Raw genomic sequence first — 15233 nt, 5'->3', positions numbered from 1 at the left:
TACTATTAAAGTGTAGCAACCTATGATGTAGAATAATGGCATTGTATTCATAACAGAATTAAGTATGCATTAATTTGTTCATGTGCCAGATTTTGGTAGCCTCTCTGTTTGCAGTGGCTTTAGTGTGATGGCTCGTATACATAAGACAAATGTCAATGTTAAAAATAAAAACCTTGAGAAACTCTTATAAAGCTGTGCCAGGGCAATTTTTAGAGCAATGGCAGTTCTGGAGCCTGAAGAATGCACATATTTACTTCTAAAGATTAAGACTTTTTTTTTTTTTTTTTTTTTGTAAATGAGAAAGTCACTTGGAATTCTGTTAGGGTTTAGAGATGATGGCAGGTATACAGGCATACCAGGTATGCATAGTGGGAAGGGTGTTCTTACCTGGAGGAATTCCAGTTTAGGATCATCCCTAGGTAGGTCTGTGATGGTGGGGTGGTTCAAAAAGCCTTTTCTACTTGTACATGAACGAGCATTTCCCCTGCTAATTATTGCGTAGCATCTCGTCAGAAAATATAGCAATTGCTAGCATGCAGATGTAACACTTGGAAAAGGTGCATCAGTTTTAACTTCTTTATATGCATTTTAGTAGCTGGAGTTGAGGAGGTAATGGGAACAGCAAAGAACATTAAGAGAGAGTCACCAGACTAGGGCTTACTCCAGGAACATGACTTTTCTCCATGAATCAGTCTTGGGAATACTCATATTACACTATGTTAAAATGCTGTAAGTATTACTTATGATTATAAGGTTAAGACCTTTGTGAAAGGTAGAAAGTATTAGTTTGGCTGTTGCTTGACAAAGAAGAGGTGGAAATAATTAGGAAAAGTCAGTCAGCCAGTCTTTATGCTTTATGACTTATAATCAGGTTGATGGACCATTAAGAATTTTGATTTAAAAACAATTCTAGTTTGTGTGCTTTTAGTGGTAGTGCCTAGACCTTCCTGAGGAGATCTTAGTGGGGTTCTTTAAAATACAAGAGACACTTGCATAAATCATAAGCTGTTGTTAGGTTGCACAGGTAGCTCTGTCAAAGTCAGAGGAGTAGTGCTATTTTATACCTGTTGACATCCTAGTTCAGCATTTCAAAGGTAGTTAAACTTGGTTCAAATAAAAATAAGTGTAATGTTTTCTTATACTTGCGTTTTAAAAATCGTGTTTAAATTGCAGAAATCTCATCAAGTTACTTTCATTTATAGCTAAATTATGCAGAAACAAGACTGAGTCAATTGGAAGACTGTCACTGTGAGAAGACTTGTCAAGTAAATGGATTGATCTATAGAGACAAAGACTCTTGGGTTGAAGATGATCACTGCAGGAATTGCACATGCAAAGTAAGAAATTTTAAAGAGCTTAAGGAGAAGGACCTAATTAAAATGTGAAAATGGTCCTTGAATACATAGTGTGAACTGTAAAGAATTTGTATGTTTTTAGTATGTATCTAGTGACAGTATTACCGATAGGAAGGGAAATGGTAAAAATAAATAAATGAAAAATTGACATTTCCTATGTGGAAGCTTCATAAATAAAATCTGCTTTCCCTTGACAGTGCTGTCTTATTTGTTCTATTTATATCTGTGAGGACTTCATGGTTTTAGAACGAGATCGGGCGTTGTCTGTATTTGGTTTGGAATTGTTTTCACTGCATTTTTTTTTTCTTCCCAAAAATGGAGGCACTATCTTAATAGTATTCATAGGTGCTTGGTTCCATCTTGAATGGTAACAACTTGCAGATTCTGTTTTCAGTATTTATCACTATGAAAATGGAGGAACAGAAGAGTATTAGTATGTAAATCTTGTCTCGTTGAAATTATTTGATAAATATCTGAAGAGAGTCTGTATTTGCTCAAGAAAATAGAAAACTGATTGTTAAAAATCTTGAGGATGATTGGCACAGCTTACAGAGCATAGTGTTTATGTTGCTGTAAAGATGGGCTTATATTCTCGATTTAATGTGCTTTGTTCAGGGAAAGTGGGATAAAACCAGTAACAAGTACCAACACATAGGGGTGGTTCACCTTCAAATGCATTTTGATTCAAGTCTGTAGTTAGGATTAAAGTTGTTACGCAAGTATGGGTCTGAAATTCACAATGCTAGTTTCATTTACTTAGTTTTCTGTATGCTCTATTTTGTAAAAAATAGTCACCAATTACAACAATCATAGCTGAATTTTGTCTTAAAACATTTGTTTAGAGTGGAGTGGTAGAATGCCGAAGGATGTCCTGTCCCCCTCTCGATTGTCCTCCTGATGCTCTCCCAGTGCATGTGGAAAGCCAGTGCTGTAAAATATGCAAGGGTGAGTACATCACAGAGACCCTACCCCCCTCCCCCTGTTAAGCAGATTTGAGTTTGTCCTGAAAACAGGCATATTTTATAAAGACTTTCATAGGTCCTGGTAATTCTGGTAACAGGAAATACAGTGGCAAACTTGCCACTTAGGAAGAAAATAAATACTTGTTGAAAAATGAAATAAGCATTGTAAATGTTTAAGATTCTCTTGCTGTGTATTGTCAGTATAAAAGTATTCTTTTACTTGTTTTTGGAAAAGAAAAACCACAAAAACAAGCAAACCAGACTTGGCTTCAGCTTGTACATCCTGCTGATGTTGAGGAGCAGCAGTCTTTTGATCTAAGCTCTTCATAGTGATTACTAATAAACTGAGGTGTTATCTGTGTTTTTGTGTCTATCTTTTTCAGGTTGGAAGATTGTTGTTTAAAATAAACATGATAGAATTTCAGACCTTGAGTTAACATCACTGTGTAGAGCGATAGTTTCTTTTAACTCATTTTGAAATAAGATAATGAGAAGAGAGAAATCTTGTGATTAGTTTTATTATCAGCCTTCTGGAAATGTAAGCCATAAAGTAACATTGCTGGAAGGAATAGTTAATATTTGATGCCTTAATGATAGTATAAGGGACAGAGACAATTCATATATGGAAATTTTGGCTGAATACTGATGCTAGTCTTGCCTTAAGTAGCAGCATTTTTTTCCCCACTTTCTTCTTGGAGACTAGTAAACTTCATGCACGAGTTTTGCTATAGTTATAGGAGAGGGATGTTGAATTATTTAAAGATTTAGCTGGAGAAGAATAACACTTGCCTAGACTTCTTTTGGCTTTCTTCAGTCAGTGAATTAATTAGTCCCAAACACTAACGTCTCCGAGCTGTGATTTTGCACTTGCTCTTATTTACTCGTGCCATCTCATTTCTGTTATATTTTGTCATGAGTATTCTGCTTATGAAAAGACATTTGCGTACAGAGAACTTAGGTGGAAAAGCAGCCCTGCCTGAATGATTTTTATATATATTTTTTTTGTCTCAAAATATTTTTATTTGTAACACAGTCTAGAAATTTCCTTCACGGACCTGAGGCGCTGGATGCTTCTCTTGATGCTCATTTGCTGACAATGAGTGTAGGAACAACAGTCAAAATTGGACATAAAAGCATTGCAAGGCACTAAATTGTAGATTCAATGTATATCCCCATGAATAAGCTGTTCCTGGTATTTGTAATGGAAAGATGAACAATCAGAGTTGCCTTTTGTCAGTGATTGGCACAAACTTGACTTGTTATTCTGACAAGAACTCAGTATGTCAGTCAATGGGAAGAGACGTATGGAAGTTGATTGAAATTGATTGTAAATGCCAGCTCCTTGACAGAATGATATGCTAGGGCCACAGTCGGTCACTTTTTGGTATATAGTAGTAATTGCAGAGAGTTTCCAAAGAGCTGCACCCCAGGTGTTAATTTCTCTATGCTTTTCTTATTTAGCTCTGATAGAATCATCAGTTGTAATTTGCTGTCTCTAGGGATTATTGAATGGCTGGATTGTTGAAGTTTCCTGTCTCAGCTGTGGGTTAACGAACAAAGTAGTTCTAGTGTGTGATATGTTAAGGATTTTAAAAATGAGGTAGTTCTGTTTTGATCCCTGCCATCTTGTGTTAGCCTTTAGATGACTATCTGACAAAAGGCTATAATTCTGTTTAAAATCTCATCATTTTTCTGAGTTGCGGATTAACTCGATTTGCTTTTCTGGTGTGTCTGTGATTTTCTTAAAAGCAGTGAAGTCAGGAGAATAGACAGAATGAAAAAAGAAATTTCTCTAATTCATTTTCTCCCAAAAATAGTTTATTGGATTCCTAATTGAAACAAAGCTTCCTGATCAGATGTTTTTCTCATAAATGAGATCACAACTCAGGCATATAAACTAGGGCAGCTTGGAAAAATCAAGAAAACTGGGATACCAAAAGAAAGAAGTCTGATTTTAAAATGTGTTGTGGACAATTAAATGAGTTCTTTTTGTAAACCTTTTTTTTTTTTTGAGCAGTTTTAAGTGTGTAAATTTAAACAAAAGGTCTTTAGAAACACACTTATGTCTTAAAGATTATGAAGATTGATCTAGTACTCATTTTAAAGTTTTTTTGGAATCAAACTGGCTATGATCACGCTATCTATATTTGATTGTGATTACTCATTTTCTTTTGTGTTATGCTTTGCCTTTATATACTAATTAAAAACTGTATTTATTCATTTATTTTTAATCCCTCACCTTCTCTTCTTAAATTACAGCAAAGTGTATCTATGGAGGCAAAGTGCTAGCGGAAGGTCAACGAGTATTAACCAAGAGCTGCAGGGAATGTCGAGTAAGTTTCATTTGTATAATTTTTTTCTGATTTTAAATGCATGTGTGGTGTTCAAAAGTGACAATGGTAAGTTAGTGTATTTTTTTAGGCTTTCTTCACGTAAAGGTGATGTCCATTGTCTTGAAAAGGTGACCCTGAAGTGACTGAAAGCCACAGACATGTAAACAAAGCAGGAATATGCCTCTTGCAGGGTAATAACAACATGCACAATGACTTGGACGGATGTTTTCTCTTTCATCTCTGGCTTTCCACGGGGTCTAGAAAGAGTCAGAAGCATCTTGAGGCTGTTGCTAACTTAAGCTATATCTTGTAAAATTTGTAGCAACCTGGCTTTCATTGTTTGAATTACTATAGGCTTTCCCTAGTATTACTTGAACTATCAATCTGGCCTTACTACAAACTGAGGTAAATTACTAAAATTACGAAGAACTGGACTGGGGTCTCTGTCAAATTTGTAATGCTTCTGCAACTACAGTCAGTATTTAGACAAAAGCATTCATAATAGGGAGTGTTAGTGAATATGTAAGTGCTGCACATGGTGTGTAAGTGTGGCAGAAACCAATCTTTGTCAAGACTTGCCTTAGGAGAAGAGAGTAGTAGTAGATGACGATAAAAGGCCCATTGCTTTGCTGAGACTTGTTTGTTGTAATTTGAATATGTCTATGCCTGAAATATGATTTATAGCTTCAGAAAGGCACAGCTATTTTAAATATATTTGTGCTCTCATGTAATTTTCAAGAATTTTTGTTTTTTACATCTTGTTGAATTTGTGGAGGGGGAAGGTAATAAAGGGAAGGCTTACAAATATTATTGACAGATCAGTATGCTAGAACAATTATGAAAAACATTTGGAAAAGATTACAATGATCTGGTTATTGTTGTGCTTGTAGCTGAGTGTACAGAGTAGCAATTTTATGTTCACTAATGGAAATGGACAATAACTGGTTGCAGATGTTGTGAAAGCAGCTTGTTGTGAGAAATTACTTAGCTGCTGTTAGTGTTTGGCTGTGTAGGGGTGCTCAACATTGTATATACGAATATGTGGGCAAGGTCGTTGCCTTGAAGACAGACTAAGGTGCCTGTTATATTTATAATATGACATAGTATGTTTATTTGGGAGGGAAACTGCCTGTATGAAATAAGATGAGGAGAATGGGAGGATTTTCGCATTAAAGTGAAAACAGAGTGATCTAAATTATGGTTCTGGAACTCCTTTATGCTATCAATAAGAGCATTATATTCATTGTTATGCGTATGATAAAACATTTGTGAAGATTAAAAGCGAACGCTGACCATAAAATATTTCTCATGTTAGAGATGATAGAAATAATAATGAAATGAGCTTTTGCATTTTACTTATTGTTGAGGGAAGTTCATATGGCAATGCTAATTGCAGTAATGTTACAGTTTGTATTATTTATGTCTTAATGAAGAGTATTGATAAGTATTTGAAAAAACTTATGATGCTAATGGGATATCTCAAAAAAATGGGCTTATGCCTCAAAAAAAAGATATTTCTACAGTATTTCTACAGCTGTGTTTCAAGAAGACATCAAACCTCACTGGCAAATCTTGTCATTCTGACTTTGGAGAGTATTTAAGTGGGTGCTTATCTTTGCTTCTACAACAGGACCTGTATGTAGACAGGAGGATCATTCAGTGTGCCTTAAACATGACCTCTTAAAGCCTTAAGCGAAACACCTGCTTATTTACTGCCTCAATTAGGAATGCTTGCTAGATGAAGTTTGAATCGTATTGAGTTGCACTGTTGCTGTAGTAATCGTTTTTTATTCCATGCAGACCTGCTGGTGGACAAGGTGAGGAGATTTTGGCTGCTTTTGCCACTGCTGTTGAATAACTAAAGAAAGGGCTTTGTGCTAGGGGAATGACTCAAAAAAAAAAAAAAAAAAAAAAGTGTGCGTGTGTTAATTTTTCAGACTTGAAAAACAGACATCAGGTTTGAAAAGCTGTTGATCCATGAAAGACATACAGCAGGGGATAGAGGTCAACTGTCAATTTATTAGTGTAGAAAGACAGAAATACTGAGGGAAAAAAGTCTCAGGGAGTAGTTCCTGTGTCTGTAAAGGAGGATTTATTTGTAGGTGCATTAATGTGAAGTCGATGAAGTTGAAATTTCATGTTTTAATTTTTATTTGAAGATAGAGTTATTTTATTTCTTGCATAGGTACCGGTCCAAGCTAAAGAGGCTTTTAACTTAGATTTATCCTATCTAACAAAAACAATAATAATGATGGATCCAGATGGATCAAAGTTTTTCTTTATCAGGCTGTGAGCAGTTCTTTTAATTTCTGAAAACTAATCCAGACTAAAAGATGTATTTATGGTGCACATCCTCTTAACCGTAAGCACAGATGCTACTGATAGACAGCCATTTGCTTGTTCCCAGCTGGAATCCTGCCCTCTCTCTAGATTAATCTATAAAGAGAAAATGATGAAAATGAGTGCACATGTGTTCCTAAGAATCATGGAATGGTTGAGGGTGGAAGTGACCTCTGGATGTCACCTGGTCCAACCTTCCTGCTTGAACAGGGACACTCAGAGCAGGTTGCTCAGGACCATGCTTTTGAATACTCCAAGCAGGGAGACTCCACAGCTTCTCTGGGCAACCCATGTCAGTGCTCAGTCACCCCCACAGTAAAGAAGTGCTTCGTGATGGTCAGAGGGAACCTCCTGTGTTTCAGTTTGTGCCCATTGCCTCTTGTTCTGTCACCGAACACCACTGAAAAGAACATGGCTCTGCCATCATTGAATCTTTTGTTCAGATAGTCATACACATGAATAAGAACCCCCTGATCCTTGTCTTCTGTAAGCTAAACGGTCCTAGCTCTCAGCTTTTCCTCACAGGAGAGCCGTTCCAGTCTCTTATCCTAGTGACACTTTGCTGGTCTCTTCTCCGCTGTTTCATTTCTCGTATGTACTGGGGAACTGAATGCAGTACTCCAGGTGTGGACCCAGCAGTGCTGAGCAGAGAATACCTCCCTCCACCAACTGACAATACTTGGCTTAACGCAGCACAGGATACCCTTAGCCTTCTTTGCAACACAAGCACGCTGCCAGCTCATATTAAACTTGGTGTCCACCAGGCCTCCCAGGTCCTTTTCTGCTGAGCTGCTCTCCAGCCGTGCATCCCCTAGCATATACTGGTGCACTGGTTCCTTCCCAGGTTCAGGACTTGGCACTTCTCCTTGTTTTTGAGGCTCCTGTCTGCTCATTTCTCCAGCCTGTTGAGGTCACTCTAGAAAACGCAAGTGTGTCAGTGATTCAGAAAACGGCACCTTGCTGCATTCAGTAAGTGGTTATTTCACTTTGTGGATTTCAACAATGTGATAGCATGGCTCATTTGAAGACAATGGAAAGAATTCTATAACTTCTGTTGGATTGGGAATTTCCAGCTGATCAGTTGACTTCTGGGTTAATGCCTGTGAATTACATGATGCCTATTCAAAACTGGCCAATGTGTGACAACAAAAGGTGCAAGAACAAATTCTTACTCATTGATGGCTGGGAGTGGTGAGTTGGAATGCCATACAAATGCTAGAAAGATGGACAGGGCTCTACTGACTTTGAGAAAGCTGAATTTAAAAGCTTTTTGCAAAAATAAGGGGTAATGTGGTGCCTTGAGTGATAGCTGAGGACACTATTTGGAGCTTTATACTGAAAGGCTTATCAATAACAGCTAAAATAAGAGCCCCCCCCCCCCCCCCCCAAAAAAAAAAAAAAAATAACCCTTATATCTGGCTATTATTTTCCAAAGTTAGTCATCTGAGCCTGTGGTTCCAATTTCCAGTGCATGTCACTGATTAGGCTTTGACCCATTTTTTTTATTTTTATTTTTGTACTTATCCTTGTAATTACAAGAAACGTAATTGTCTTGTAAATGTTTGATTCCAGATCTCATTCTTTGTAGACTGCATGCCACAGTTGGAACTTGACCTATTTATTCCAGAAGAAGATTAGGGCTTTTTAACATCTATGTGTGTCCAGATTCTGTGAATACATATGTGGACAGAGTATAAAAAGTCAACCATTTTTCTAAGGCAGCCTGAAGCAATAATTCTCAAGTGTGAACTACTCTTATTTATCTCTGTGGATAAAATCTGAAATCTAATGATGATAGTTCTTATAATTGGATCTGTATGGGTTTGTACCAAATTGATTGTAATCCAAAGAATATTCATCATGGAAACATTTTTATTATTCTAAAACATTTGTTGGATTTATTTTAACAAGCTGCAAGTTTTGCAGAAAACGGGAAACTTTAGGGAAATAAAATCTTAGCTGTCAGTTAATAGAATTCTCATTTTTTTTAAACCTCCTTATGATTCACTAAAGAGGGCATGAACGTGGCTTACATTTCTCTCTCTCTCTCTCTCTCTCTCTCTCTTTTTTCTTAGCTTTTTGGTTTATCCAGATCACCGATTTGACTTTCATACTATTTCTTGATTTCTTGTTGTTTGTTTGGATTTATCGTCAGTGAACACTTTGTTCATATGATGACATACTGTACCCCTTCTGTGATTGTCTTGTCCAAGCTTGAAAGCTTGAATAAGTGATAAGTTATAACTAGAGCTTTTTCAGCTGGTAGTTTGATAACATGATAGGAAATGATGGCTCACTCTGTCTGGTTCTTTTATCACCTTTGCTGCTGTTGTTGCACGGGCAACCATGGGGGATTCTTCCCTTTCACTTATGGAAGTGAGATCAGGAGACCTAATACCTCCATTAACTTCATTGCTCTTGTGTGGGCACTTGCTTGGATGATGTATGCTGAATGATACTGTAGGGAGACTTTAAAAAAAAAACAAAAAAACCAAAAAAAACCCAGAAGAACACAAAACAAAAGGAAAAAACTAATGTGGGTTTATTTTATTTTATTTTTCATGACAGCAACTTGCCAGTTAAGACAAATAGGCAGCAAGAAAAATGACTTGACCCTGCTTAGACTTAAGAATGCAGTCTCATGGGCAGTCACTAGCTGTGTCTATAGAACGGTCACTTTTCACTTGCTGCTGCTGCAATTCTCAGTTTTAAGTCTTGCTAGCTACTGGGCACCTTGTACATCATTTGCACCTTGTAGACTCAGTAAGCATTTCTGTGTTCATAACTGTGTAGGACAATTTGATGCCGTGAAAGCTAATTCTGGAGTCTGAAGTGACACAGCTGAATCAGCATGGCTTTGTTGGTGAGGTTAATTACCAGCAAAGAGTTTTAACTGTACGGTTTCTGACACCTGAGCTAGTCCTTCAGCATGGTGTGGCACAGTGTCTTGTAGATGAAACAACAAGCTTCAGGCTAGCAAGGGTGTCTCTCCATAGAGATGTTTCTTCATGCCAGATAGACGCATAGGTATTATCAACATGTTCTCTGCGAGGTCATGTATCTGACCCCTCGGATTATGAGATTCGTGGCTTTAGTAACATATTTTGTCTTTTTTGTATAAGTTATCCAATACTTTCTTAGCCCTAGATGCATTTGGGTTATATTTTTAAAATTTCTTCTGCAATCACGATAGCTAGAATGTGTCGATTTATTTTGAGAAAGCTGAAACTCTCATATCATCTTTATGCTCTGCCACGTGAGGCACCGCGATAAGCATTTTGGGAGAAGTGTGGCTAGGTTCATATTCAAATGGTTTATTGGCAATATAACAGGCTACCTGTGTTCTTAGTAGAGGTTCATAGTGCTTGGGAAAATAGAATTACTCAAGTGTGGCAGTCCTGTGGGATAGATGATAGATGTTTCCAACTCAGCAAAGAATTGGTTGTTGGTCTCTGATCCACAGGGTAAATAAAGGTATAGGGAAGGCTGGAGGGTGAGAAAAGAAAAGAGAAGGCTATTTTTGGGCAAGATGTTAAGAGTCATCTAACTGAAGAGCAGGAGATCTGTTTGGTCTGCAGCTATAATGAAACTGATTTCCTGGTTGGGAAGAAGATGGAGTAAAATTATGGTGCAAAATCTCCCCAGCTCTGTTCTTTGTCAAGTACTTCAGAAAATCCCTACCGGCAACTAGACCTCCTGTACAGTCTAAACCTAAATCTACCAGAAATCAAAGGCACGGGAACATCTTTACCTTGTTTTACATTTTATATGGCTATCTCTGTATGGATACCTCAAGATTGGATTTCTGCCTTGCCATAGCTTTGAAGGACCTGATTTGTGGAAATTAGGTGATCAGTACTTCTAAAGAACAGACCCTTTTAATTGGACACAGAAGGACAATACATGACATCTGAAAACATCTATCTGTTGTGAGCACTTGAGCTTAGCAGTGAGGTGTGTAGAATATGAACTAGGAGGAGTTAAAGTTGGACTTGCACAAAGCTGAAAGGCTGTCTTTAACAAAAACCTAGAGAGAAGTTCTTTAATTCCTTCAAATACTTGTGTGTCTTTTTTTTTTTTTTTTTCCCAACTGTGGGCATAGACATCCAATGGAATTACTTGAGATTCTGGTTTATGGTATAAAAATAAATTTAGCTTGCTGCCTACTAGTTTACTCTTGTTGTTATTAGAGGTTGCCAGAGTTGTAGATGGAAAATTGTGATCCTAGCCATTGCACGTGTTTTCATTCAAGTCATTTTAAAAAATGTTATTTGTTTTCAGAATGGAGTTTTAGTAAAAGTAACAGAGACTTGTCCGCCATTGAACTGCTCAGAAAAAGATCATGTTCTTCCAGAGAACCAATGTTGCAGTGTTTGCAGAGGTAAGCCGGAGACTATGCATGCTTAGAAGGAATGTATGTTGATGATTCAACGGGGGGATACACTGGAAGGAACAATTCTTCTTAATGAGATATTAGTTACTCTTATGAACCCTGAGTCTGTAATTAGCCTTCACATAAAGCCAGTCTGTAATATTGCTTTGAGTAGAAGACTTACCAGCAACGTAGCTGTAATTGCTCTGAATTACAGAAGGGCAGGGAGAAAAGAACTGGGGAAGAAAGGGTCCAGTATCTCTTACGAATTCCCATTGTGAATAAATTGTTTAAAATAGTAGGTACATTACATTGCTTGAACTTGCAATTGCACTAAATGTACAGGGTTCCAAGCTTTTGGGGAGTGAACTTTTGAGCGCTCTCAATCTTAAAATAACAATAATAATGTTAAGATGCCAGTTTGATGCATGCTTTGAAGCTGATTTAGTTTTGAGTTCTCTCAGGACTCATTTATGAATTGAGCTGGACAATTACAGAATAAAAATGAAAAAATAACCTTAATGCCCAGAATCCCTTTTGTTCTTCTTCCATTGTGGTGTTGAGATGCAGGTTCCTCTTGTATATTCCCTTGCATCCTTGGTGAATCCTGGTTGCATGCTGGATCAGACTGAACAAGCCATGGCTAATATCTTAGCTGAGGAAATCACTTCAAGTGAGGAAAACATGGATTTCACAAGGCTAGGGAACTTGAATAAGCTTTCTTCTTGAAGTGTGTTGTACTGAGTGAGCTGCTGGGTGAAAGGTGTTATAATTGTTCCTTGGATATGCCTGTATGGTACCTCTGTTCCGTACCTTTCCTTTGGCACTGATTCTCAGCTGAGCTTAAAGGGACTCTAGTCTCTCAGAGCAGGTCTTGTGTGCCAGCTGTTAGTGCTGAACCTCAGAAATGTTCAAGCAAGAGGCATGCCAAATGAGTATTAGATATTTCCAGACTTAGATGGTTATCTGGCCCTACTGGACTGCTTTCTTGCCTGTATGTAAATTTCTCCAGAGTGTCATTGTAGATGCTGAGGAACGCTGAATCTGTCCCTCTGGCCAGTAAAAATTAATTAATAAATATGCGTAGTTAAATATTTACTAAGGCCTTGAACTTGGAAGTGAATGACGGGGCCAGCATGTTTGAGACTGCTTGCTGGATGATGGACTAAGAATATAAACGTGATTTTTTTCAAGCACTTTCTAGAACCATCTGTAACTATTTAAGCAAGCAGTAAATGTTACTTCTCTGTCCCTTAGAGGGCTCAATGTCTTAATGATACTTCTTAACAGATGGCCTAGTTTGATGCAGTGTAGTACTGAAAAATTAGCTTCATTACTTAAAAGTGTTAGAAAGCTGAAAGCTTCAAAGTTGATGAAAGATAAGTTCTATAATTATTCAATCCTATATTATTGTTAATGATAGGTACTCCTTTTTAGATATTCATCCCCAGACTGTTTTTATTATTTATAAAATAGCATGAATATGTATACTTACGTGGTGGTCTCCAGAAGCAGAGGAAGGAATTGTACTTTCACTTCCTATGAATTCTGATAAACTTTCAAGCTGATACACCAAACTTCCATGCCAGTTCTGCTTTTGCTTTCTACTAAAACACTATGTTCTTCATTTTATTTCTTCTTTGCTTTTTAAAATTATTTTCAAAATTATGCTTAAATTTGTGATTAGTTTTGTCAATGTTGTAAGGCAATAAATTGAAGTTAGCACTCCTAAATTGCCTTTTAGATCTTGCAATAGAATATATGCTTGACATTTTGGCTTTGGTTCCATGCAACCTAAATTGGTAGTGTATAATTTCATCATATGCAGAGCACTGGTGTTTTTTAAAAAAAAAAAAAAAGGAATATTTGTTCAGAATTTCTTGTTTCTCATGGCTATAGTTTCTGGTCTTGTCATGTTCCAACATGTCCTTTATTGGGAAGGGATAGAGTACTTCTCTGTTTTGTAGTAATGATTTCCTTAAGAGACTATGTTTATCTTTCGTTGTCTAAGAAGAAAAGCAGTGAGGAAAAAACACAGTAGTAAATATAATACCAAGTAATCAAAAATTATTGGAAACCCACACGGATTGTTTGCACATCATGTGCAAATTTCACATTATATGTATGATGACAAATGGCATTAGCGTTTAACTGTAACAGTCAACAAGATGATTGGTAAAACTTTAATAGTAATGTTAAATGAGACCAATGATACTATGCAAAGTTTATCTGTACGTACTATTGACTGGAAGGTTTTGTTTTCATATCAATTTGTGCTTTCTTTAGTATCTAGTTGTTGAAATATGGAAAACCTCTATTGAATTTCATGTTCTGTAGAGTTACAAAATACCTTTGCTGAACATTTGCTAAAATCTCTTTGCTCGGTAATATCTACCACAGTAACAGCTAAATGCTTAAAATAAAACAGGTTATGCAAGGGGAAAAAAAAAAAAAAACACACAAAAAACACCACACAAAAAACTGTGGTGTTTATGGTGGTGGAAACTGTGAGTCAGCAAAGGACTGAATTGAATACTGTAATGTACACAGCTGGTGAGCTTCTTAGATAGTCATTATTGGTCATAAATGGTTAGAAAAGTAAAAACAGCAAATGACACCATTTCTTCCTCAGGTTTGCTACATGATTTTAAAATATGGCAGAAGTACTATATGAAACTAATATGATAAAAGTCAATGTATAGATTTCAGTGAAATGTCTGTATAAGGAGTGCAGCAAAGTGGATGTAGTATGGAAGTACTTTGCTGTACAATGACAGTTTATTTTTGTGATTTGATGGGCCTGAACGCAAAAATGGGCCTCAACAGATCTGTACGTAGGGTCTCTTCCTGAATGTAACGTGGACTACATGTTGCTTTGCCCTTAATCTGCGTGCTTTAATACAAATATCTGTTTACATGATGTGGCTACTTTATACTTTTTAGCAGGACATATGGTATTATTAAGCTCTCTTTTAGGCTTACAAAAAGTTTAGTTAATTGTAAAATTTTACAAAGAACCATTGTGTGCTAAAATATATTTTTTACTCCCTTTTTGCGAATCACTCTTTTTTCTTACAGCATGCCTACTACATTTTTTATGGCCCAGGGACAAATCTAATACAAAAAATAGTGTCATAAAAGTGTTTTATTGTTCCCTTCAGCTGTTTTTCTCCTTGCCAAAGACAGTGTATAATTTTTGAAAGAGTGGATTTTTCCTCTTTTGAATGAGTGATACAAATAAATTTCATGAGAGAATTTTTATGTTGTTATGCTCATAATTTTGGTATGTTAGAACAGTCTCAACAGCCCCTAGCTCCTTCAGTCATGCTCTCTAAACGAGAGGGTGTGAGGAAATAATGAAGTAGTGAGAGCTGTTTGCTTTCTGGAGAAAGTAATTTTTATTTGCTATCCGGTAATATGGTTTGGCTGATGGATTTAGATAGACTGATGATGCTGGTTAGCAGGAAGGGGAGAATGCTACTGATGAGCTGAAGCATGCATTTCTGCAGAAACAGCACTATAGTCTAAAAATGAGGCTTCTGCTATCCTCACTTGTACTGCGTGTTGTAAGAGGATTTCAGTTCTTTCAGTTGGAACATGAGAAGGCCCTTCAATTAGCATATTTCTCATCTCTCCCTGTCTAGCGCTGAGTTTTTTTTTTTTTAAGAAATGTTTCTCTTTCATTGCTGTAAAGTATGAATTATTTCGAGGTTTTACTTTTATTAAGATATAATGGAGGTTGATAAATATGAATTAGTTACTTGTTATGCTTAGTTATAACAATATTTAGGATTTAGAAGACCTTTATGTTTGCAGAAAGAAAAAAAATCTTCAGAAGTTTGCTAGGCCGTGCAGTGCCATTATTCTAATG

At 36.7% G+C, this 15233-nt stretch overlaps 1 protein-coding gene across 6 annotated transcripts in view; it reads left to right on the top strand.

Annotated features, from left to right (window-relative positions):
* The window catches only part of NELL1 (neural EGFL like 1), a 292307-nt gene that overhangs the window by 68585 nt on the left and 208489 nt on the right, over positions 1 to 15233 (top strand). For all 6 annotated transcript variants that reach the window (XM_080594043.1, XM_080594042.1, XM_080594044.1 and 3 more), the window contains exons 8-11: positions 1203 to 1337; positions 2198 to 2300; positions 4577 to 4650; positions 11272 to 11371. In XM_080594043.1, the coding sequence (XP_080450169.1) occupies positions 1203 to 1337; positions 2198 to 2300; positions 4577 to 4650; positions 11272 to 11371 (412 nt within the window). The remainder of the gene's footprint in view (positions 1 to 1202; positions 1338 to 2197; positions 2301 to 4576; positions 4651 to 11271; positions 11372 to 15233) is intronic.

The sequence above is a fragment of the Anser brachyrhynchus genome (assembly GCF_964034855.1).
Source record: "Anser brachyrhynchus genome assembly, chromosome: 5".
In the NCBI taxonomy this organism is placed as follows: domain Eukaryota; kingdom Metazoa; phylum Chordata; class Aves; order Anseriformes; family Anatidae; genus Anser; species Anser brachyrhynchus.
This window is presented reverse-complemented; position numbering and strand designations above follow the sequence as displayed.